At 41.3% G+C, this 26,362-nt stretch overlaps 1 protein-coding gene across 1 annotated transcript; it reads left to right on the top strand.

Annotated features, from left to right (window-relative positions):
- Positions 1 to 721: 721 nt before the first annotated feature.
- On the top strand, positions 722 to 24,858 carry pid1 (phosphotyrosine interaction domain containing 1). The gene is made up of 3 exons (XM_028420636.1): positions 722 to 880; positions 10,834 to 10,980; positions 23,154 to 24,858. Exons 1-3 carry the CDS (start codon positions 851 to 853, stop codon positions 23,652 to 23,654), a joined length of 678 nt encoding a protein of 225 aa, XP_028276437.1. The 5' UTR covers positions 722 to 850; the 3' UTR covers positions 23,655 to 24,858.
- The last annotated feature ends 1,504 nt before the right edge of the window (positions 24,859 to 26,362 follow it).

Raw genomic sequence — 26,362 nt, 5'->3', positions numbered from 1 at the left:
TGTTCATAATGATCTTGAATATCATGATGCTTTTGGTGTTGAGCTAAAAAAAGGTACTCATCATTGACAAACTCAGTGCAGCTGAAAAGTCAAGGTGGATTTCCATATTAACCACTCACACCAGTTACTATTAATGTTAATGATCCTTTCTATCCATTCATTCCATGCATATTTCCAAATAAGCAGGTAAGACAGCCTTATTAAAGATACCAGGGGACTGCTTGCACATCATGCACCGTAATAGGTAGCTTGCTTTGCATATGCACATGCATACCTCTGTTTCCTGCAAAACACTATATGTTGCTCATTAGTTTAAGAAGAAGAAGGATAACATGGTGCGTGCATGGATGACTGTTGATCTGATCATTTGACCAACTTAAGACAAATACTGGGCAGCAGTATTTGTGGTTAGCACTGTGGCCTCCCAGTAACAAGGCTTCTGGTTTGAACCTGCTGCCAGCTGGGGCCTTTCTGTTTGGAATTTGCATGTTCCCCCTGTGCCTCTGTGACTGATGACTGATCCCATGCTGGTCTGTGGCACAGACACAGGAAGTGACTTTTCACTGCGCAGTCTCTTTTCCTACTACCATTCCTGGGCATTTTTTTTGCTAGAGGTTGGATTTCCTACAGCACTTGAAAGCAGCAGCAAGTTAGGGCAAAGAAAGCAGGTACCTCCACCTGGTGGCGAGTGCGAAAACTACAGCCAGGCGGAGCAAACACATCCTTCATTACCGAGCAGTCCAGATTGAAGGAGGACAGAGAGGCGAGCTGTGAAAGCGAACAGATGTGAGCCGGACTACGAAAAGAGAAGCAGCTGTTGTAAAGACGGAGAGCCTCTGATTCTGCTAATATGTGGCAACCCGCGTCGGAGCGATTGCAGGTAGGACACGGCGCTGCGAGAGATGCTCTTTGTAGACAGGGCAGCAGTCAGCAAACGCTTCAGCCGGGGTGAGAGCTGCTGAAAGCCGCCGCGCTGAGCCTGGCTCCAGCCTGTGGATACTCGCTAAGCAGCTTGTAAACAGCTACAGATGTTTTCTTCACCTGGATGTCAGCAGCGGACTAGAAATGTCTATTTGAACGAACACTTTCTGCTCATCTCTGCAAAGATACACGTTTAATGCTGCGTTTAAACGCACCGTTTCACGTTACGCAAGCCGGGGGCAACAGTCTGCTCCTCCGCTGCATTCCTGTGCTAATCCACCGCTGGTGATTTTTTTTTTCTTCCTAAAACGTCAGACACATGCATGATCCAGTTTTAAAATGTCTTCGCATGGCCCACAGGCCTGATCCAGCTCTACCTTCACACAGGAGGCCTCCTCCTCCTCCTCCTCCCGTTGTCACTGTTTTAACTTCCACATCAGTGTGCAGGTTTCATCAGTCTCGCTAAAAAGCATCATGTTGGATGCATTAAACTAATAATAATACTAATAATAACAATAATAAACGCCGTTAATGACACGTAGTTTGATCTGCAGGGGTAAACCGTGCACCGACCCTGGCTTCACGTCTCCTGCAGACATAATGCTCTCCAGATGTCGGCCTGCAGAATATGGGATTAGAATCCTGCCATAATTTGAAACTGAAAGAAAACGTTTTGAAACCTTGAAAGTCAGCGTTTGAACTTTTTTTTGCATGTCTGAAATTAAAATTTTTAAATCTTGATTTTTTTTTGAAAGACTAAAAAATGTTTTGAATCTCACATAAACATAATTTAGTATTTTTCATACGTCCAACATGCTTATTACAGAGTTTCACCCTCACATTCTCAGTGATACAAACCTCTCCTTGCACCCTTGCTGTTTTTCAAGTTCAACATTTTCAGTTTCAATGTTGGCACTGTTCTCTCAAAATGATGTTTGTAGAAAAAATGTTCAAAACTCAACTGTCAAGGTTTCAGAACTTTTTTGCAAACATGCACTCAGCAGTTTTTTCGATCTCATTTTACAAAGTTTTAAAACTTTATTGCAAACTAATGTGGTGTCAGAACAGTGCTCTCCAACTCTTAACACTTAAACTCTAACTTAGAAAAACAGCAAGGACAACATTTAAAGCCTGACTTTAAACACTAACTTTTAAGGTTTCAGAACATTTTCTTTCAGTTCCAAATTATGGCAGGATTCTAATCCCATAGCGGTCTCCCTGCCAAGTGAACTTGCACAATCACCACTTCTGCTCAGGCATCAAGAAGATGGAATCAGGAATTATTAAAACCGAGAGCGATCCGTTGGTTCCTTCAGTCAGATGTGGTGTTAGGGGCCCTGAAACACACACACACACACCTGTGCTTTACTTATTTTAAACAAAACCATGCTGGAACTGGTTAGAGAACCGCTGTGATGTGTCGCTTAGCAACTGCGTTCCAGATCGTAGCGTGTAGAATTCTGTTGTTATATTATTAAGTCGGTAAACTGTTATTATAGTAGGCAAGCTAGTTATTTATTTATGTTCATCTGTGGTATCAGAAATGTTACTCTTCTTTACATAGAGCTGTTACAGTATGTGATTGATTGATACATATAACATATATTTAAAATAAAGTTATTATTATATATTTGGCGTTTGACTTTAATATGTAGCTCACTCTTTTGCATCTAGTATGGTACCTTGCGATGGTATTTTCCATATTTTTGGGGCAAATATGCTGTAAAATTAACGCTACCAGTCGGTGATGTGGGCTTTGTTTTAATGATAATGATACTGATGATATTTACATTGAAAGTAATAACATAACGTAATGTTTTAATTTAGCAGATTGGGTGTGGTCCTCCCAAGTGATCAGAACTCCTTCCATAGCAACAGTCTGTTCTACATAGCAACGGTCTGTTCTTTAGAAATACCAGACTGCAGAATTCCATGAACGCATGATGTTAAATCAGTTTTGCCTCTACTAAAAGTATTTTCACACAACCTCTTTCTGCTCTTACTCAGTAATAATGATAATAACTTATATTGAATATCACAGTCTGTTTTAAATTCATTTTTTATGACTTCACCCCCACCTGATCCACACTTATAGTCCTCCAAACTGTGTACAAAATTTGGTCAGTTCTGCCTACCACATGACTGTTTACAGACTCCTAAAAACCTTTGACTACTGTCACTACCTACTGCAAAACCCAACAGAGATGAAGAGCATGCATCTACATTACAATGCATTCTCTTGGATTGTAGAAACTTGTTACAGATAAATCAGTAGGGTTCTCTCTCACACACACTTTAAGCAGAAACCTTGTTTTTACACACAGCAGGCATGAATTAGTAAAGGGAATTAATGCTACAATACATGTAGGGGTCCATATAACTACACTAGAAGAGTTTACATTATCATTCATGCTGTAATTATGACCCAGAAATCAGATAACTTGCAGCTTCCTAAGATATGGAAAGTTAGCATATCTAGAGTTCTCATGTCAGCTAGATAGCAGAGGCTGCTGAGTTGCATTGTGGGAAATGGAATGTTTAAAGATATTTTGCCTTTAATAACCAGTGTTGGCTCATCCTTGCCTACCTCCTGCAGACCAGCTGTGCTAAAGAGTTTGGCACATGTCTATTTTTAAACCATAAAACTTTCAATAGCAGTGTTGATGGATGATTTTGCAGAAGAACTTGTTTTTTCTGTACCATGCGTCTTTAAGAACTGTGTGGACTTGCACTTTATAAAGCCTTTAAAATAATAGTATATATATATAAATAATAGTATAAAAAGTGAACAGTGGTTATAATGTAGGATGAAAAGCAATACTTGGCTGTTTCCTGCTTTGTAACCATAGCAACACCATCCTATCCTTCACCTCCTTCGAGTCGGTGATGGTTGAGTTTATACAGCTGAATCTCTGTTAGCTGATGCAGGATTCACCATTGCTTATTATCTGGTGTTTTGTTGTTTTTATTCACCATGGCATCCGTCCATATTGTTCTCACTTGTGCTGTCCTGTTGCCATAGCAACGCTTAGCAGTGTCTTGCTGCATTTTTGTCTCTCTTGCTCAGACTGGAAGAAAAGCGGGAAAAAAGAGATAATAGATGGAGGTGTGGGGGGTGGGGAGGGATGCAGGTCGTGGCGAGAGTTACTCGGCACTGTAGTGGCAATCAACCGAGTATATGCTGCATAACCCTTTTTTTGCTCTCACCCTCCCTCTGTGCCCATTTCCCCATCATCCCTGCCTCTCGCTGACCACATCCCTCAGTCAGTTTCAGGGGGCTATTCCTCCTCAGCAAGAGGCCACGTTAGTTCAACAATGGATTGCACAACATGCTGGGGTTGAGTAACCACACATGCATACATGCTTACATATGTATGTTAGCAGGCAGGTTAGGCATACAAACACACACAGCACTATCCTTCCTTTTTGATTATCCCTAGGACTACCAGACATGCTGTTTTCCTCTGTCAGCAGTTCTTTCTTTAGCCGTGGTTTCAACTCTTGACACTTTAATGTGTGTGACACTGACAAACGGGGCAGAGGAAAAGATGGGGACATGACAGTCTAGCAGAAATAGCTGACCGAGTTTAAACACAGTGTCCTGTCTGTGCACCTTAACTTCTAACCATCTCCACCAGCATTACTTTAACGTTTATGTCTCTCTGTCTGCTTTGTCACCACAGTTATGCTGCTTAGAGTGTGGTCTTGGTGGCAAAAAGATTTCACATGCAGACTGGTTCTCACACGATTCTCTTCCTATTTTTCTTCTAATTTTTGAGTCAGCAAATGTTTCCTTGTTGTAAAAACATTCGGCTTTGATGGATAATTTCCTGTTTATGTTAATTGGAATATTCCTGTCACAGTATAATTACATTTTTCAAAAACATATTTGGTCATTTGTCAGTTGCTGCATAACTAGATGTCCCCAAATCTGGATGAGCTGCTAACTAGAGGACTTTTGTGTCAGTTGTGTCAGTCAGTGTTATCTACTAATAAATCCACTAATCCATTGACTTGTGGTTGTGTAAAAGAATGATGAATGGGATTAATCCAACAGTCATACACACATTAAAGGAGTGATAAGATCCAGCTTTGAAAAGGCACAAAAATGGGTGCGATTTGCCAGTAATACAACATATATAGTAGGTTACGCTAGCAGAAAACTTTCTGTTGAATGTTTGTGATTAGGCAAAGGGCTGAACAGATGTCTGACCCTGCACTCCGTTTACTACATGTAGGTGAATAAAACTACATGTACTATTAAACTGCCCATCTTCTTTACAGCGGCTCATGTATTTGGGTCCTGGTGCTGCGGTGGGCTCTTTGTTTACGTCAAAGACTTGTTGATGGTTTTACTGCCACCCTCGGGCTCTGATTTTAGGGTGCTTTAATACCCACTTCCTCCTACTGAAGTTACCCACCAATCCCAGCATCTGATCATCAGCCTCCTCCCTCCCACAGGGCCAAGCGCTCCAATCACAAGTGAGAAAAACAGGCTCTCCTCCGTGTAGGGACCTCCCACAGTAGACTAAGCTTGTTCTGACATATTTCCTCTTGTAAACTGTCGCAGGATCAGAGGGGGAGGCTGTAAACACAAAGAGGGACAGCCTAGAAAGTTAAACTACCCAGTCTTTACCATGCAGAGGACTGGAGTGAAGCATCCAACATTGGGCTTTATGAAATAATGCACTACCTGGTCATGACTCCTACAATAGGTTTACAGCAGGAAGGATGTGTTTGTGTGTATAAAGGGTGTCTGAGGTACAAAGGCGAGATGGAGTCCAGAGTTTTGGAAGTTTTCGGAATAAAGTCATTGTTTGGAAAGAGGAGGTTTGTTGGTTAGACTGACCCCATTCTGAAGAGCAAATTCATGAACAATTCATTTGATGTGTAACTTTAGCTTATGTCCTGTTTACTTAACCAAAGGAAAATATTTTATCCTCACTCATTGGCAACATTTTTCTGAATCGGATGTGGTGATGTTGTTTTGATGTCTGTTGTAAGCAGAAGGTTTTTCTCCTGTTTTAAATGAACGCTGTGCAGTGTTGGGCTGCTCATTGCACAATAAGACAGCGTTTTCATGTGTGTGTCGCATACACATTCTTGTCACAGTGGTTTTATTCCACTCATCGACAAGTGGTGGAAAACAGAAAAGTGCCAGAAAAAAAAAGAGCAGAGAAGAAGAAGAAGACGTGCCAGTGATCATTTAAGCAATGCAGGTTACATCAAGAAGAATTTGTAAATGAATCATGGCCATCCTCTGAGGAACCAGAAGTGTCAGATTTTATATGTTTGGGTCCAGCCCAACAAAAATTCATCCCCAAAATCAAGAAGCTATGGTCTTAATATGAGCTGAAATTGCTTCTGGTGGACAAATCACCCGACTCCACAGTCAAATGATTCTGATCCTCAGCACTTGTTTTTTTTCTTTTGAAATGTAAAAGATGAGCTGCAGAACAGATGATCTGACAGTAAACTCTGATGTCCTGCTTGTTTTTTTGCCAACACCCCACAAACAGCTGGTGCACAGCTTTGCTGTGTACCATGTGTGTCTTTGTGTTGGTGTGTGTGTGCTTCCAATGCAGACTCATGTGTCAACAAGCTGCTCTGGTCCTGAAGGTCTGCGTTCTAAAGATAGTGAAGTTTTTTAGAATGAACCAATAACCAGCTGGGTATCCTGAGGGGTGTGTTTTTTCCGATTATCATGCTTTTGGACACTGACATCTATCCACTTGGCTTCTGTTGGCTTCTTAACATTCTTTCCAGCTGTTTTCGTTACTTTTTGTCATGATCCCTGACTTTGTGTGTCTCAGTGGGTGTGGCTGAGGGCCTGTTTTCACCCTGTTGTGCTGTGTCTTACGGGGATATTGACCTGAGAACCCCTCTCCTGTAAGAATGCTGCCTCAGGGGGGGCCAAGACAGTTAACTTACCATCTGTGACCTGTTAAGCTCATCACTGCAGAAGGCAAACTGCACAGACACTCACCCTGAAAACTTGATTTCTTCTTCAAGCGCTCACCTGAATTTGCACCATTAAAATGAACAATTATTTAACAGTAGAGACTCTATGAAAAATGTGCACTTGTCTTGATGGCGCTCACAGCAGTAGTCAGACTTGCAGAGCAGGCTGGAAGCAGCAATGATTCTGTCTGAATAACATCCAAACTTGACCTCGGTTGTCAACCAGAGTTTTAGTAGTAATCATTTTTAGTATTTCCTTAAGAAAAAAAAAGTTAGGCGAGCTTCAAGTATTAAAGTTTATTGGAAGCACTTATTTTAGGTAAATACATATTATATGAGACCAAAGAGCCATAAAATATAAATAACCGAATTGTTGTTGTAAAGTCACACTGTAGGACTTCTGGCAGCTTTCAGCCATGTTCCTTTTTACTGGAATTTTTTTTTACTCTATTAATACAAAGTAATCACATGAGTACAGGCAGATGTGAGTCAGTTTCGATGCTTTTAGCATTAATGTCATTTTGCTATGTAAGCCAATTCTAAATAGTGGAAGTAAAAACCACAATCAAAAATGATTAGGTCAGACATTTTTTCATTTTTTCTTGAAATAAAGAAGTGTTGCTATTTGAGGAACAATGTTTTTATGTAGTTCCAGGAATTTTCTCGTTGGAACATACCAAAATAATCCTGGTCACTGCTCCCCTGTTTTGTGACACGTTTCTAATGATCAGATTATAATCTAATAGAAGGTGTTATCTTTGTGTTGTTTGTCTTCTGTTTGGGCACAGTTGGTTTCCTTATGGATGGCGACCAGTTGTGAGGGTCAGCTTCATGTAAATTTTGTCTTTAAAGGATGGCTGTGGGCCATCGATGATGTCCATGTACTCACTAAATTTGTGTGTGACTGTGTGTGTTTGTGTCCAAGCTGCCTTGTCAGTATATGTTACTGTATGGGATAGTTGGCACAGTGCTGTAATTCTGAAAGAGGACCATTGTTGTTTCTTGTGGCAGCAGACTTGGACGTTTGACGCCTCAAAAATAACCTAGCAGTCCACACTGGTGGTGTGATGGTGGAGTCAAAAATAGAATCAATAACAGCAGTAACTTCATGAGGACACTGTGGGGACTTGAGAAATAATAAAAAAAAAACATTCAAATGTAGTGAAAATATTGTGAATTCAATTTGAGTGTTATTCCATGAGCAGCCCTCCACTCAGGCCTTTTACTCCTGGTGGGAGGTGGTGGAGGAGTCGGGAAGCCCACCACAGGTTGCCCTCCTCTGCTCTCCCTCTCCACCCCATTCTCCCGCCCCCTCTTGTGCCGTATACTGGAGCCAACCACAGGAATGCGAGCCGCTGTCAGGAAGCTGTAAAGTGCTGACGCGGAGGTCAGCGAGCGTTTACACACATGTGGCTTTACTTTCATTACTCCATCTTCCTTTTTCTCCTTTTCTTCTTTATCTGTGCCTTTTCTTTTTTTTTTAAATCCTTATCTTACTTCTTACAGCCTGCCATGCTCAATCCCAGATTAATGTTACTGGACATAAATAATGAAGGAACAGCTGAAGCAGGGGTGTTGCATTTAGAAAGTGAACACCAAACTTGTTTCTTGAAGTGAATTGAAGATGTCCTACTTGGCTTCACTATGGTAACAGTGAAGATTGATTATCGCCTGTATTGGCAGCATTGGCTGTTTTCATCGCCTGAAAATATTGGCCATGTGTTGCTTAAAAAAAATAGGCTTTGTGCAGTCCAAGGTGGAAAACAGCTTTGAAGTTCCAAACCGTGCAGAAAAAAAAGAGTGGGAGCATTTGAAAAATGATCTGTACTCACATTATGTTTTTTTTTTTCTTTTTGGAAACATGCAGGTGATTTTTTTTTTGTAGCAGGACACATTTTCTACTCCAAACTTTCCTGCATCTCTTTGAAGTTAAGGTCAGTTGAGCTAAATTCTGTGGAGCGCGACAAACACACTCACATCTGGCTTTTGTCTTGAGTGAAAATGGGTACAATCAGCATTCAGTCCAAGGTCAAACAACTCTGCAGTGGTCACAGGTTCAGCTCCAGCTCATATCAGCCATGTAGACGTGACACCCAGACGGACATGCTAATTTCTGGCACAGCGTGTCATCTGAGTTCAAACAGCACTCACACATCATTCATCCAGTGTTGAGTTTTTACTGAACTCAAAGATGTAGTCAGTGGCCTCCGTGCTGCTGCTTTCAACCCAGTGCCATTGACATTGAAAGTGATTTAAACAAAAGCAGCACATCTATTTCTAGATAAAAGGAATTCATACCTTTGTTTATTAGGTCTACGTGTGTTTTAAAAACCCAAGATATGTGCACTCATTTCTGTGTAATGATGCAACATGTATGTTAAAAGATGGGTGGCTATGAAATCATACCACTGATGCAGAGCACTCATTGATGGCCCATAGATGACTCATTTGCAGACATAGTAGTAATTTAGGTGAACCCTGAATTTGCATGACATCATGCAGCTATGAACATATAGGTTGTTAGTTTATGAATCTATACTTGCATTTGTTTGTATAGTTGGTGTTTAGAATGGGTCCCTGATCACGCCGGTGTGACCAGATCATGTTACTATTTCAAGTTTTAAAACAGTTCATTGAGCATTTTTGTGATTTTATTATTGTCATCAGTAGTATTTTTTTCCATTCAAATTTGGTGATTTTTGTTTGTTTTTGGGTTAAAGTTAAAAAACAATGATCAGATCATATAGGTGAGAATGTGCTGAAAAAAAGCTACCAAACATATGTATGTTAAACATTTTCAATGTGGTATATTAAGGGTTAAACATATAAAAATACTCTTACTTGCAGCACAGCAACACAGTTTACCCCTATTCCAGTCATATTACCATCATGTTGCGTTATGACTGCTTCACGGTCTGTTCAGTTAAAGCTAGCATGATTGTTTAGTCTATGCGTTTCCAGTCTGATACTGATTTGTGTCACACTGTGTGTGACAGAAAATTCCATCTTTTGCATGTATAGACATGTTTCCTTACATTATTTTTCCAAAGTACAGTCTTTGAACCACTTCACCCCTCTGTAGCAGGAGGTTGATGGGAAAGCTGAGAAAGAATAACATACAGTAAATTTGGATCCTTTATATAGTGACCTTATAAGTCCTCTGTGGCAATCTTGTTACATTTATTTCACTGACTTCAGTAAAGAAAATGTAGGTTTGTCTCTGGTCAGTTTAAACAGAACTGCAAACAATCTGGCATTAAAAATATTCCAGAGGAGGTCTCAAATTCTTTTCAGGATGTGTTTGACAGATTGCCAGAGCTAGATGGTCTTATATAACTGCCACCTTTGCCCAGCAGACATGCCACAGGCATAGACCTGCCTTTTTCACAGTCATGAATGTCCTGATTTCATTAGCTGCTCGGGTTTTGTCTCGACTGTTTTCGAGGAAGCCCAGAAAAATTCCACAGGGTACGACGTACGGGGGCCAGATCGACCATGTGGTTCTGCTCGGCTTCAGGAAACATTGGCGGTGGACTGCAGTATATGAGACAGGCAGCCTTTTCTTGTCTTGATGGCTCAGACAGAGAGGGCAGAGCTACCTTCATCTGCTCCTCACGTTGCACTCGGAGCACAATAAACCTCTCACCAAGTCTCACGTTTTCACCATAGGGATTGTGTAGTCTGAATGGATCCTGGATTTCATACGTCACATGCGTCAATAGACCAAAACACAGCAGTTTTTATGTATGTGTCACGTACCTTTATACCTATATACTGTATACTCAGACTTCAACTTGGTGACATCTAATTCTGTATTACACACCTTCAGATGACAGAAACTCTAAAATGTTGATGTTTGTGCAGTTTTCCAAGCCTCCAGCGTTGTTGTCTAGGGAACTATAGCTGCTTGGTACAGATATTAAGTTTCCTGTTGTTGTTTTTCTCCATCAGCACTTTCAGACCATGCTGAAGACCAAGCTAAACGTGCTGACACTGAGGAAGGAGCCGTTGCCCACGGTGATCTTTCACGAGCCTGAGGCCATCGAGCTCTGCTCCACCACACCGCTCACAAAGAGCAGGACCCATGCTGGATACAAGGTAGGATCACATGAGCCTAATAATCCTTCAAATCCAGCTCTGGTCCCCAACACTAAATTTGTAATAGCATTACCAGAGTTATAATCCAAGTGTTTATGCCTTTCTTTTTTTTGGTCACGCAACTTTTAATGAATTCACCCCAAGAGTTTTTGGAAGTTTTTGTGTCTTGAGTCACCTCCTATAATATGTTTGTACATGTGTCTTTGTTTTCCTCTCTGGCTCTGCTAAGTGTCAGATGTAGCGCCACTGGACTTTGCAGCTTTTTCTCCTTTCTCTGTCCTCAAAACAAAAAAACAAACATGGCTACAGATTAAAATAGCAGCCACGCTCTGTTATTATGCATAATGCTCTCAAACCAAGTAAATCAGTGTGTTTCTGTGTATTTGGCTGCTGTGTGCCACAGCAGTGTAAGCAAGACAAATAAACAGAGACAACTGTGGGCACTTGTAAGACAGCTTCCAAGTTGCTGCGTGTGGGTATGAGGTTTGTGTTGTTTTTGGTCCGTGTCATTAACAAGCACGTCGGAGGAATTTCCAACTTGACCAAACTAAAACAAACTGTTCGTATCGGGCAGCTGCTTTGAAAAAGGGGGGAAAAAATAATTCCCTCCTGAAATTATTGCCAAGAAGCACTCTTGTGGAACGCACAGTCCCTCGTGCTTGTTGTTGATGTTTGTGTATCTTGTTGATGGAAGCAGACAGTAACACTCCTCTGCATTCATGTCCTCATGAAAAAAAACCTTTCCCAAGGCGACAACAGGCTGCGAGTGCTGAGTCAAAAGTTCCTGAAGTTCAAATTTAACGTGAAGTGAAAGTCAGTCCGAAGCTTTTTTCACTGGCAGAGCAGAGAAGTTTGGTCTGGCTGCAGGAGGACACATAAAGCAAACAAGCTAACCAGCAGGACGTTTAGTGGTATAACATCAGCTGCAGGTGGCCCTTCTTTTTCTTTTTTTCTTTTTTTTAAGTTATTTTAGAAGCTATTTAATCTGAAATGGCATTGTGATATATGAAATAGAGAACTAATGCTTTGGAATTCAAAAATCCTCTTTTATCCAGTGAATTAGGAGGAGAACAGAACATTCTTTGTCTTTAAAGGAGAATTATTGCACTCATTTCCGGCTTTATAGTTTTATTCTGAGCAGCTTTACCTGAATCAAACAGCCTTATTTATATTACAGTGGCCATTTTTTAAGGCTCCGCAGATCATCCACTGTTCTTTTTAAGCCCACCCTCACCAAGACCTGTCGCTACTCCGACTACTGCTTTCATATATTTTATGTATTTATATTTGAAAGCTTGGCCATCTTCGATATGATGATATGAATGGCCCACCTCTGTTTGATCACCTTATAGAAGCTACTGAACCTCAGTGTCAACACAACCTAGCTCTCAGCTAGATTCTACATGGAGTCACGGTTGTGTCGGAGGTTACTGACTCACCAGCATCCCGCTGTTTAGTGCGTCATACTTAATTTCACAACTCATTCATTGCTTTTAATTACCAGTCATGTGTCAGTGTTTTTTGCATTGTGATTAACTGCCAAGCAACTTGGATGATGCTGATTGTCAGATGGCATTACCAAGCGTCCAGATCTGTCCAGCTGTTCGTCCAAACTCAGCTGCCTGATGATGTCTCTTTTTCAGCAGTGACACACAGCAGCCGCTTGTTTCATCCCATTGGTGCTCACTGCTATAATAAAGGATAAATATTGATATATCGCCTAGGTGAATGCTGCCCCCGGCTGGACTTGGTGTCTCCCTCTGTCTTGTGTGAATCCCAGCATCCACTTGCTGCCTGCTCCTCGTCTGTACTCCTGCTTTTTTTTCCAGCATTACTGAGAATGCCAAAGCCAGGTTGCCATAGATACCACTACATCTTTTCAGCTGAATACCAGCCGCATACACAGACAAAATCATTTCCCTCATCTGTCTGAAACCTCCTTTTATGCAAGTCTATCTGCCGCCGCTGCCTGCATCTGTTGGCTTGTGTAACTTCCTGTCTGAGTCACTACCTGCCTGTCTGCATATCTGTCTGCCCACCTGCTCTGGCACTTTTGCATCCACTGTTACTCCTCAGAGCAACAGTATTGTCTTTTCAAATATGAGGAAACATTAGTCTTTTTGGACTCCTTGCCATCCTTCCTGCTTGGCTTGTATATGCTTCAATACAATATGATATCATTTATTATGCTCGGTGTGTGTTTTATAGTCCCTCTCTGTTATTTCTCACCCAATTCTCCCTCACTCCATCTTCTTCGAGCCCTTAGTTGAGCTTCCATTTTTCAAGCAGGAAGGCTGGCTGAGGGCTGCTGTCCTCCTGCCAAAGCTAACAGCTAGCTGGGATGAAAGGCCACCTCTCATTGCCCTGCCTTCCAGGCTGCTGCTGTCCAAGCAGTCCACTTCACATCCATTGAGAAAATGTGTTCAGTGCACTTTCCAGCCGTGTCAGTTCCATAGTCACACTCCACGGCAAGGGTGAAATTGGCTTCTTCTCCATGATTTTGTTGTGTTTGAATGTATTTGTTCAGGCAGGTTGTCTGGCCCTGACCTCAAATTAGTGTTTAAAATATGTCTTTTGCCCGTGGCCCCTTATGGATACCATGCGTGTCAGAATCATGTCCACATTACATTTGTAACTGTGAGAGTCTGTAGGAATATTACCATAAATGTCAAGTCAAACCCATTTACCAATCTTTCATAAGAAATACCCGTTGCCAAAATGCTGCTAAAAATGATATTTAATTTAATTTCATGTCATTTTGAATTAGAGTCCCACACATCCTCTGTGTGGGAATATACTTATATGTTCCATGTGAAGTGGAATTTTCAAGTTTCTACTTTAATAGTTACGCCCCCAGAAGTTGGAGATCAAATTCGGAAAGTTTGAAGACTCACAAATCATAAGTTCGTACTAGTGTATGAATTTAAGAGGGGTATCAGTCTTCTCCTCTACCTGCAAATTTCATTTATCAGCTTCGGTTTTAAATTCTGATGTTGCATAGTTTGACATTTTAAAAGAAGAGACCTATCTCCCTTATAATGCAGAAGCTTTCCTAGATCAAATGATCAATCATCAGTTAAACCACTGCCTCTGCTACCTCTGTGAACCCGGCTAACAATAGTGTGTGATTCGCCCTCACTGACATCACAGTCGCAGCGCATGCAGGACAGACTGGCCCCGCCATGCCTTTATCTAATCTGTGAGGCAGAGAGACGTTTTTGTCTCGGTGTACTTGGTATTCTGATGTCAGTTAGAGTGCTGGACGTACTGTCAGAGAACAGAACGCACAGTGATGACATCTGGATGATTAGCAGCCTGCGGGTTGAGATGACCGGTGCTGCCACTCCCATGTGGAATCTGTGTGCACTGAACCCTTGCATTAATGTGTGATGTGTATGAGTATTTATAGATTACGACAGCACAGAACTGTTTTTATCTTAATGTGTCATGTGTGATCATGTGCGAACACTCCTGGAGAATGCTCTTTGTCACGCGTCAGATAGTACCTGTAATGTGTTTCCAGCTAATACACCAGATGTTTCAGTTTAAAAGTGGCTTTTGTGTTGTGTAGTCAAAAACTAGATGCTATGTGTGTAAAGTTTTTTGTCTGGAGGTCCCCACATGTGGCAAAGAAATAGGGCCAAACAGAAATGATGACAAACATAATTTAGTGTGTGCTTCTTTGGAAAGAGAAGTGGGTGGGAGGAGTGAAGAGGCAGTCTGCATTCTGGTTCAGGTTAACAAGTGCGTTGTCTCTGCTGGCACTGCTGCTAATCAGCAGACCAGCCAGCCCGGGCCACGGTTCAGCTCTTCCCTCTGATCCACTGTTTGACCCAGGCTTTTTGGCTGTTCTCAAATAAAACGCTGCATTGTCTGCATAGAGAGACCAGACGTTGTCTTAAATCATCATCACTTTCTCATCTCTGACTGTTGCACTTTGTATCTCGCAAACTTGTATCGGTATCTGAAATACTACTCTTGATACAAATCATTGCAAGCGTCAATGCATTATTGACAAAATATTAGGATGCTAGATTTTGATGTAGTCAGCACAATCAGATTTGGCATATAAATCCAGTGTAGCCTGTAATGTTGTCAAACTGCAGTCAATTCTTCAGCTTAGGCAATGTTGTGCTGGTTACGTTCAGTGTACCTGAATGTAAAGGCTATATATCTGCAACTGAAAAGTGATTTGAATGCCAGTGTTTGTAGGCGAGGGAGGACAGAGGAGTCTGAAGCTGCACACATTAGGGTTCTGATGCACCCAGACTCCTGATGCACACAAAGACATGTTGTGTACAGCAGTTAGTACTGTATGTGTTTTAATGGTCAAATTGCATGCTGGTAAAGAGTTTCGAACACAGTTTCACATGTGCATTGCAGATTTATCCAGTGAAATTATTATACTGTGTAGCATCAGTGTGATTAGAGTGAAAAGTTTATGTATAGCTCTCATATAGTGAGGCTGCAGTCGGTGGCATGGAAAGGGGGTGTGACTGTGAAAGCTTTCCTTTCATATACACTGAGGTGCTCCTGTCTGGACCCTGAAACACTCAGACTCTGTTTTGTACTGACACACACCTTTACCTCACAACGCAAACACTTATACACACTGTGCACTTAAAAAAAAACTCATCCATCTTTGCATGCCGTGACAAGCAGAGCCAGCTGTACTGTGCTGATTCAATAAGTTTAGAGGAATGTTAACAACCTCCTTTTGGAATGCTGCATTCCCAAGCAGTGCATTCCCAGTCATGTTGTTGGGAGATCCAGACACGGGCTGGTGGAGGGAGGACGCCAGGATAACCTCCTCCACCGACACTGGGGCGGGTTTGTTTTATCTTTAGCGCATACAGTATGAGATGATGGTGTGGGAGTAAATGTCTTTATTCCAGTGACATTTCAACAAATAGCCTGCAAATGATGTTAGGTATTAAGGAGATAATTCGGAGCAGATTTTAATAACTGGAGGGTAATTATGGTTGATACTTTTGTTTTTTGTTTTTATAAAGAAAACCCAGATGTGTGCAGAGTGGGACAGTAAGCTTTACTGATATTTTGAAGATGACATTTACTCACTTGGCCCTACAGTCTAGCTATTAGCCTAGCTTAGCATTAGGAGCAGGTGGTGGTAGTTCCTCAAGATAAATAAACTCCTGTTAAAATGAGGAATTTTTCTGTTTTCACCAGTAAAATTACGGTAAGTTTTTGTTAACCCCTTACCAGCCTGCATCAAATCACCACTGCCAGATACAAACCTGACATGTTTCCAAATGATAAACTCTTTAAGTATGAACAAAAACAGTTGTATGTCCACACTGACTTGTTATCTCTTGCCATTTGGAAAGAATATAATAATAATTTGGAAGGAAAAAATGCGACTGTGTGTGTGTGTAGTTGTGTAGTCAACAACAGACTGCATGTTTTGTCTGTACCATCTGTTTGCCCTTGGACCAGATTCTGAGTAAAGTTTCTTTAACTGAGACGACAGGTTCCAGAAGTGTTGCTGACTGTTTGTACCTTAACATCACACTCTGTTCCCAGACCCACTCTGAACTGCTTTCTACAACAACTGCCTCCTTGTTCTGGTCTCAGCCTCTCTCCCTGTCATCTTGGCTTTGTTCTTCTTCCCTCTCCTTGTTCCCACAGCGTCTCCTCTGGGACAGGTATCTCCTCACTGACTGCTCCTCGTTCCTCCTTTTTCCCAAACCGCCCCTTCTTTTCTTCTCATCTGTTCAGTCTCTCTCTCTCTCTGCTGATAACTGAACCAGCTGTGGCTCCAGCAGCAGCAGCTGCCCCAGCTCCACACCTCACACACACACAGGCATGCCTGTATGTGTGAGTGTGTTGTGTGTGCGAGTTGACCGGGACCTTCCTGTCTCTTCCCACCAGCTCACTTGCTGGGCTGCGGATGTTTTTTCTGTCTCCCTCTGTGTATCCCTCACTGTCTTCTGTCTTTTTTTTTCATTCAGTTAGTCTCCATCTGTTTATAACTTCACCTCTCTCTTCTCACGTTTCAGTCTGTTTGTTTATTGCATTCCACAATTGTGGCTTTTAAACACACAACACAGTGTTAGAACACTGAATGTGTTGGCACGGATGTAAAGTCATCATACACTGTCCATGTTTGCACAACATTCCTGATCATCATTATACATGTCTCTCAGACCTTTGACTTTTGACTGTTTGTTGTCAAGAGGTAGAATATGGGCGGAGCTAGGAAGGGGGGCGGTTTCAGAAACAGGAAGCTTGTGCTGTAAGAAGGTGCCTGCCTGTAATTCAAAGCAGTCCCTTCCATAATTATACAACATCTATGTTAAATATGTGTACAAGGCTGTAAACTTATTTATTTTTGTGTAAAATTAGGAAAACTTTTGAAGCCCTAGAGGCCACATGGGGAACCGCAGCTTGGTACCACATCATGTACCAATGCTCCACCTCTTTGTCTTTTATGATGTCATGAGAATACAACAATCTTTATGTTATAGTATGTGGCTACTCAGTCAACACACCATATCTCATTGTTCATTCTGTACAAAGGCAACATGACCAAGAGCTTTCCAGTATCTCCTCCAGTTAATTTGTACCTGTTCCTCATCAAAGATGCATGACCCTCCCACAAAGGACATATAACTTTAAAAAACTGTGTTTTTAAGTTGGCGAGCTTCCTGTTTACATACACATATATGAATGGTATCAATGTTCTAACTGTAAAAATGTGACTTTTTCTCACTGTCTTCCTCCATAAGCTACTAAAAACTGTCCTACAGACTGCAGTGGCCTCACTTCATGAAGTGACCTTTACTTTTCAGGTGGTAGCATGACTGAGAGAGTGAGAAAGTAGAAGAGGACAATACCCACCATAAAACAAGAGGCAGTAATAGTGACCACATGTCTCACCACACATGCAAATGTTTAACTACGCTCCACCCCTCTCTGTCACACTCACAAACATTCTCACTGCCTTTCTTTGTTTTCCTCTCTTCTACAAAGCAGGTATACATTGTCTTCAGCAGCTTTTCAGTGCATAGTTTACAGTTCAGGTTCACATAAGCTTGTTTTTTTTTTCAGCCCGCCTGTTTTTCTGTCCTCCCTCACAGCCTCCAAGGTCTGATCTTTATTTCTGTCTCCATATTGCGTCACATGGAATCAGTGTTTTCATCCTGATGGTATATAAAAGAGGGGATGTGAGGATAGAGAGGGGGAGAAAAAAACAGACGAATGGGTGAAAGAGAGTGAGAAGAGAGGAGGAAGAAAAAGAGACAGTGTAGAAGAAACACATGGAAAGTTGAAACAAAGGGGGGGGGGGACTGCAGATCTCTGGAATGATTTAAACTGCCTGCCTCCCTGACTTCTTGCCAGCACTGAGACGATTGGTGAGCAGGCTGCCAGAGTGGAGGACAGCAGATGTGTTCTGGTCTGAGAGATGGATGGATTGATGTATCAATTTTATCCAGAGTCTGATGTGTAGATAGAGCTTCGCACACACACACACACACACAGAGGCTGGCCTCTATTCCTTGGCTTGCAGATCCTGAAAGCAGCTCATTTCTGCTCCGTCCAGCGTGAATCATGTCTCCTCTCTGTCTGCTGAATTTACAGTCATTCGAGTCAGCATGTCTCTTCATTGTTCCAATCATAACTCGTGATTTGTACCTTTGGAAGCCATCTTGATACACACACTAACTTGACTTAGGTCAGATGTGTGCACAGAACCACGTGTGCTTCCTCATATTTAAGTCAGGCGTTCAGCTGGTGTCAGATGTTAAGACCTTAAAATGTGTGCTTCTAATTTTCGTATGATCATCTGGCTTATTTTAGCCTGCAGAAACCATGTTCCTAACTGTTTGCCTTCAGACCAAATGTTTTGTTTTGTTTAACATTCTTTTGTGGTAACGTCTTTATTCAGTCGTTCCAGTGAGGACGGTGGGTGCATGCGGCCACCTTGAGGAAAACTTATTTTATGCTTTATTTGTAATGAAGCTGAAAATAAAATTCCGGCCATGTGTCAATCAAGCTGTAAACCAATCAACATCCTGTGAGGCAGCAAGCCTACTGGCTGTTACAGAGACATGTTTTAAATATGACCACAGCTGAAGGGGATGTTCTTTTGTATTGTCAGTGATCAGCTAATCTGATTGGTTGAAGGTAACCATGTGACAGACGGTGACTGTCCGTCCTTTCTGTGAGGTTTAATAGGGTACATCAGGCTAAAGGATTTCCACAATGGATAAGGTGTCTCCTCCTCTGTGCTCTCCTACGTCACGTGTCAGTGATGTGATTGGTTGAAGATAATAAATGATGATGATAAATAGACCAAATGTTCGTACACTTTCCACATATTTTTAGCATTTTCCAATGACTTTTCAGATGGTTAAATAAATTTGTACCACAAAGGATTTACTGAAGGTATTAACGTCAACCAGAATCCAGTCTTGTCTTCTGTGATTCATAGCCCGAAGGAACAAAATATATGTGATCATAAATTTGTGTTTTTTTTTTATTGTAATGGCACTTGTCTAGTTTTTCCATCTCTGGAATACTACACTCCTGTCTCAGACAGAATCAGTCCCAGGGGACAAAATTATCTATCTGTCCATTATTCAGGAAGCTGTACTTCTGGCTCAGGTGATGACATTTGTGTTGTGGCCAAAATCCTGTTTCTAAACTCTTTTAAAGTTTAATTACCTCAATATTTCTAAGCAAAAAAAAAAACATCTCATTAATGAAATACACGCACAGTAAATGGACATTGAGCTTTTTCTTATGCAGATGCTATATTCACCCACAGACCACATTTTTAACACCAGCTGTAAAAAGACTCAGTGCAGCTTAAATGAGTGAATCATGTGCAAACTAGAAAAGCATGCACATTCATATGTTTACTGGTGTATTTTGTTATTATAGACTGCCTTATTGAGTTGTGTTCTTAGAATTTCTGTTTGAGCAATGTAACAATTTCCTCTCAAGTTGGATGTTTGGTTTGGACTCTAAAGAAACAAAAAGCGTAATGTTTGCTCAGTCTGGTGACCTCTTCACCTCACACACTCCTCGCTTATCTTTCTGTACACACACACGCGCACACACACCAGTCTCATACAAGTTCATCTTGTAATACTTAGCCTGGCCTGTTTAAAGATAAGGAAGTGGCTGCTTTGATGATCCAGCGTGTCTATGTCTTCCTCTTTCTTCTGTGGGTATATCGCGCACATTTACTTGATTAATGAAAGTGCTCATATTACTTAATGTCCGCAACCTGATCTTGTTCTTAAACTGAGAAATATATTTTTTGTTTTCCAGTCTGGCTCTCCCTTCTTATTTCTTGACCTTCTTATTGTTTTGTCTAACACCACCTGAGGTTAATCAGAGGAAGCTTCTTTCATTCTTCTGATTACTGTGAAGTTTAAAGCCAGTCAGTAATGATGGGTTTGGACAAAGTCAGATATTTACTTTGGTCAAAATTCAGTTTATGCAGCACATTTATGCCTTTGTTTATACAGCATAATATTGGTACATAATGAACAGTTGTATATAGTTGTTTTAAATCATATTGGTGACATAATGTTAGCTGTATATTGTACTGCCTGTCTACCAACCACTCCTGATTCTTTGACCCAAGTTGTTAAAGCAGGCAGATCCAAACCATGACATGTGTAGATTGAAAGAGAACATTAACTACCTTTTTTCTGTTTTGGCCTTGAGTCAAACTTGGCACAGCCAGCAGACTTCATGTAACTAGGAAGCAAGCAATCAACGAAAACAATCACAGTTTAAACAAGTAACTCAATATCAAAATAGGAGACGCAGAGAAAACAAGCCTATAATGACTCTTTATTGCTGTTTGACATACAAACAGCACGGTGTGGATGCTTGATGTATCTTGGCGCAGTATTCTGATTTGACTGACCGCCTTTTGGCTGCAAGAGGGTGTCAGTGTGGTTGGCTATCAAAACCGCCCAGCCTCCAGGCTGTTCCTACAGACCTGTGGTACTCAGCTGAGTGATGGATCCGGTGTGAAGGCTGGATGTCCCACCCCGTGCTCACCACTAATGAAAACCAGGCATGAGGAGGCAGCTGCTCATGCTGCCTGGATGTCTTCCTGAGCCGGGGAATGATGGTGTGTTGTGGAGTAGTCAGTGAAAAGGGGCTAATTCATCACAGTGGAGGGATGCAGGTGTTTGTTCAAATATTGAGGATATAAACTCTGCTCTTTGGACAAACTTTGAACGAATTAAGCCCAAATCTGGCGATATATGTGGAGGAAAAAAACTCTTTATTTTCATACATTTTTACAAGATATAGTATAATATATAATATATAATATATTATATTTTCTGTAATGACTCCAGCCTAAATGTTTCATTTGATTTCAACTCCATACTTAACGCATACACCTGACACTGACATCTGTGTCATTTAGACATATGGCTGATTGGCTAGCTTATCTTGTTGTTAACCAGGCTTTACAATGACTGTATTATTGTCAGCTGTATATTTATTTATTATTATTGTCTTTGAGTCTTGCTCCCATATAATTAGCATTTGGCCTCATTGCTAACCCAAAGGATTCCATAAACTGATTGTTCTGGCCTGTGAGAAACTCCACGTTTTTAATCACAAAATACATGAAAAAATTGAATGAATTGTCATATTTTCATTGCTTGCCATTTATTGCTGCCTAATATATAATTTACACACTCTCATATTATATAGGAACAGGATCCCTTTGGAACTACAAGGATTTTAGAGGATGGGACTGTGGCACTCTACTCATCTCTTTACAAAGCTTGTAGAGTTTTGTAGTTTGATGGTAGATGCTGCATCTGCCTAACATTATAGTAACTGCCTCTCTTACCTTGAGGCTGTGCGGCTGGCTGATTGCTCTCCATGCTTATGGTAAAAAGCTCCATTAAGTTAAAATCAGACAATGAGGTAGACGTGATGGTTGTAGACTAAATAAACCTTGTGAAGAAAAAAGAGGCAGTCAGGATCTGGACCTGGGCCTCTGCTTTGTGTCATTATCTGTACTGGTATCCGATAGCCTTTACCATTATCAGAATAATAAAACGTAAGTAATGACTTACATATAATAGTTAACTTACATTTCTAGTCTTATCAAGATAACAGTCTGGTTTTGTTTTAGGGAGATGTGCATCAAGCCGTACATGCATACCACATGTTTTTGTATATGTTGATATAAATGATACACATCTTTCCTTTAGAATTCCCATTCACCATGGCACTCATGTTATTTGTAGCCAGCTGTAATGAACTCTTAGTACTTCAGAGTATTCCCCAGCCCCTGAATAAACACAGACAGGAGTGAAAAGTCTTTGAATGTTTGGCTCATAGCAGACTCCTCTGTGTATTTTTATAAAACCATAAAGAACAGCATGTAGAGAAGTGCACAAGTCAGCCATTATTCCTGGGCCGCACTTGAGTTGGACACACTCCCAAAGAAAACGACTTTGTTCACTTCTTAGCTCTCTCTCTCTCTCTCTCTCTCTCTCTCTCTCTCTGCTTATGCCTCCCCATCTCCTCAGTCTATCGCTCTCCTGGTATGCAGTGTCATTACTATGGTATTCTATGGTTCTTGTTGCAGCCACAGCTCAATGTAGTGATTTTTTCCCCCCTCTGCTTTGTGAAATAACATGCATACAGCCTGCAGCATGTCAACAAAGTTACAACACGAAATTAGAAGAATCTCATCATGACTGTTGGCTGCACAGAAAGACTCGGAGGCTGCTTTTAAAGTTAATTAAGACGTACACTTAACGTAGAATTCATTATTCTGCTGTGAAAAATTATTTTTTAATTTGCTAATATTGAATCGCCTGAGGTGAATTCCACATTAAAGTGGGTCTACTTTTGCTTTTCACAGTTAATGTTTGAAGAGGTTAGAGGCTGTTTAGAAGTGACCATTCTTCATCAGCATCTGCAGATTAATTGTTTACTGAACTGATGAATAATCTTTTTCTTATGACATTGATTTATGGTGTTCCTCAAGGCTTCATTCTTTGCCCACTGTTTTATTAGTTTTATTGTTCATGCTTTTTACTAAGATAATACAAAACCACAACGTCCTCTCCATTTTTATGTAAAAGCAAAGTGATGTATTTCTTATCATTTGCTCTGTGTAGGCTAATTCCATCTGTTTGTCTCATTTGCTGCAGGTTACCTACCTGGGCAAGGTGACAATCTCTGGGACCCAGTTCTTGTCTGGCTGTACAGAGTCAGCGGTGGTGGGTTTGGTGGATCGCCGGGCCCTGGCCCAGCAGCAGGGCACCTGCCACGGTAGCAACTCTCTACTAGAGATCCGGCCCTTCCAAGTGCGTCTTCACCACTTGGATGAGCGTGGCGAGGCCTCAGTAACCATGGACACCTACCAGGTGGCGCGCATCGCCTACTGCACAGCCGACCACAGCATCAGACCCAACATATTTGCCTGGATCTACCGGGAGATCAACGATGACCTGTCCTTCCAGATGGACTGCCACGCTGTGGAGTGTGAGAACAAGCTGGAGGCCAAGAAGCTGGCACACTCGATGATGGAAGCTTTCCGCAAGACTTTCCACAGCATGCGTAGCGATGGCCGCATCCACAAGAGTGGTTCGACGGATGACTTTGCTGAGGACTCGTCCACCCCTGAAGACTCGACCCCGGATGATGGTTGAACTGAAACTCACCTTAACTCCTGAACCCCATCCTAACAAAGTGAGGGAAGGATGGACAGATAACCTGCTCTCTCTCATTCACCCCTTCTATCTCTTTCTGTCATTAATTTGGAACTACATTAACTGACCCTGTGAACCAACTCACCCAGGATAATGAAGTAGCCTTTAAATATTGGTTAAAGGTAGATGAAATGGAGTCATAAAAGACTTACATTTATATACAGGGATAGCAAAGTGCTGCCACTTCTGAGTAAATGACCCTCATAGACCTACTGGGAGTTCTCCAAGCACCTCCAGAATCGCCCTCAAGAGATTCATTCAGCCTTTCTATTCTCAACCACTGTCACTCACACAGAGACACTGTTTGTGGTTCCTAAGCTAAGGAAACAAAGTTCAGTCCCTCATTCTATAAACCCCTGCTCATAATAATCTATTGCTACTCTTGCCATGTAGGGACCAGCAGAGATGTGCTTATGACATATTTCAGGTTCTGACCCAGAGTTTATAAGACTGTTGGAGCACATAAATTCTTCAGATGTTTTAATTATGTGGATATCTGTTACAATGCCTTCAGTCTTGGTAATAGCAAATGAGGATGTGAAGCTAAGCCTTTAAGCACTACTCATATCATCACTAAGGTACCTTAGTTTGACCCCAAAAATTACTTACTGCTACTCATTTCGACGATGGAGCTATACTGCCTCTGTCTCCTTTTAATACTTAGGTACTTAAAGAAGAGTATGTGTGAGGCACCTGGGAGAATATAGGTGCTAAATACATTTTAGAAGTTCTCACTGGGCTGAAAGCCTGGGCCTGTCTGAGTCACCTTAATCATCCACATCTGACTTCTGTTATGAGTATACCAAAATCCAGGCTATCTTTTGCCTGTCAGATTATGTGCCTCACTTTCCTCTCACATTAGTTTAGTCTCGGAGTGTGTGTGTGTGTGCAAGGCCACGTGTGCTGGTGGACCTTTTATGTTTCTGTGTGTGTAGGTGAAATTGCTTACGTCTGTACTTTGTGTATATGGATGTACTACTTGTGAGTGCTCGCATGTCTGTGTGTGTGTGTGTGAAAGAAACTCTAACAGAGGAGGAAGATTAGGCGCAATATTGTCCGATTAGCTGGAAGTGAAGACTTCTCATTGCCCCGGGAGCATCCATTTTTTGGATTGATTCAGGTGTTTAAAAAAAAAAAAAAAAAATCAGACATGGTACTGTGACCATTTGCCACGTTTTCTTACTTTTATCTTGTATAAAATGAGTATGAGAGTCTGAATGTGTCTGTCACTGAGGTTGTAGGAGCTGAAATCACAGCCATTCGAGATAACAACTTACACCTCCTGGCCTCTGCTGAATGTATGAGTCCGACGTACTGTGAGCACCTCACAGCATCTCCAGTCAATTTAGTCTCCCATAATCTCCTCATACTATCACAGACAGCTCCAAGGGAGCGACTGTGCCCCGGAGGCAGCAAGCCAGTTTGCTCTGCTGCCCTGAATCTCCACTCAGAGTGACTGAGGCACCATTGTGTGTGTGTGTGTGCGTGTGTGTGGAGAAAAAAAACTCTTTTTTTCTTTTCTAACTGGACTGTATTCAACAGACTGGATGCCATCACTGGAAATGGTCTCTGGTCAGTGACTCAAATGACACACACACACACACACATTCAGATATCAAACATACATATGTACACACACATTGTATTTGATTCTCGCTCAATAAGCTTATGTAAATACAAATGTATCACTTTCCAAATATTACAGCATAAATGTTGATAGCTATTTTAAATAATAATAAAAAATATGAGAACCGTCATACGATACAGAAACAGTGTTATAAAGCCTACTGTGAATAATAAGTGGAGAGTCTGATAGCTGATGGCCGTGTGTGTGTGAGTGTATGTTTGGACAAGATTGTATGTGGTGGGGGGTGGGGGGGGGGGAGTGGTGTTATGATCAAGACAGAGAGGGGAATGTGTTCATAAAGCTGTAGATTACTGTGCCATGTCTGTCTGAAAGCTCAGACGCGCTTTAAATGTTTTAAAAAAAATGTTACCTTAAGTGTTTTCTATACAGTGTTTGCAACAATCAAAAAAAAAAAACAATTGCATATAAAGTATTTACCAAGACCAAGCGTTTGATGGTGTGGTCTGTTTTGTTTTACATCCACATCACAGTTCTCTATAACCTTCTTCATATAATCCCCACAGTCACCATATCCTGCCTAAAAGAAGCTTTTATTCTGTAAACTGCTGGATTTGGTCCTAATGGATTCCCTGCTGTGGCAACATGTGGGAGGATAGATACAAGGCATGACCAGTTTCAGAACAAACCTAATGAAAGATGTTCTGACAAGGTGCCAGGTCAGATGTAAAACCATATTTACACAGCGGGGTTATCTTTCATATATATATATATATATATATATATATATATATATATATATATATATATATATATATATATATATATATATATATATTGTTGATGTTATGCATAGTGACTCCACCTCGGTGACCAAGTTTGAGCTCCTCACACTTGTGCTCCGTGTGGTCACAATACCCGGAACAGACTCATAAATGCAGCTTTATGGTATTTCCAAGTATGTTTCAGGTTTAAGTGTGACACAGCCACTGCTGCTCTCCCCATTTCTCACATTCCTCTGCACTCCTCAGATCTTTCTTTTATTGTGTTGTTGTGCTTACTC

This window comes from Parambassis ranga, chromosome 13 (genome assembly GCF_900634625.1).
Source record: "Parambassis ranga chromosome 13, fParRan2.1, whole genome shotgun sequence".
In the NCBI taxonomy this organism is placed as follows: domain Eukaryota; kingdom Metazoa; phylum Chordata; class Actinopteri; family Ambassidae; genus Parambassis; species Parambassis ranga.
This window is presented reverse-complemented; position numbering and strand designations above follow the sequence as displayed.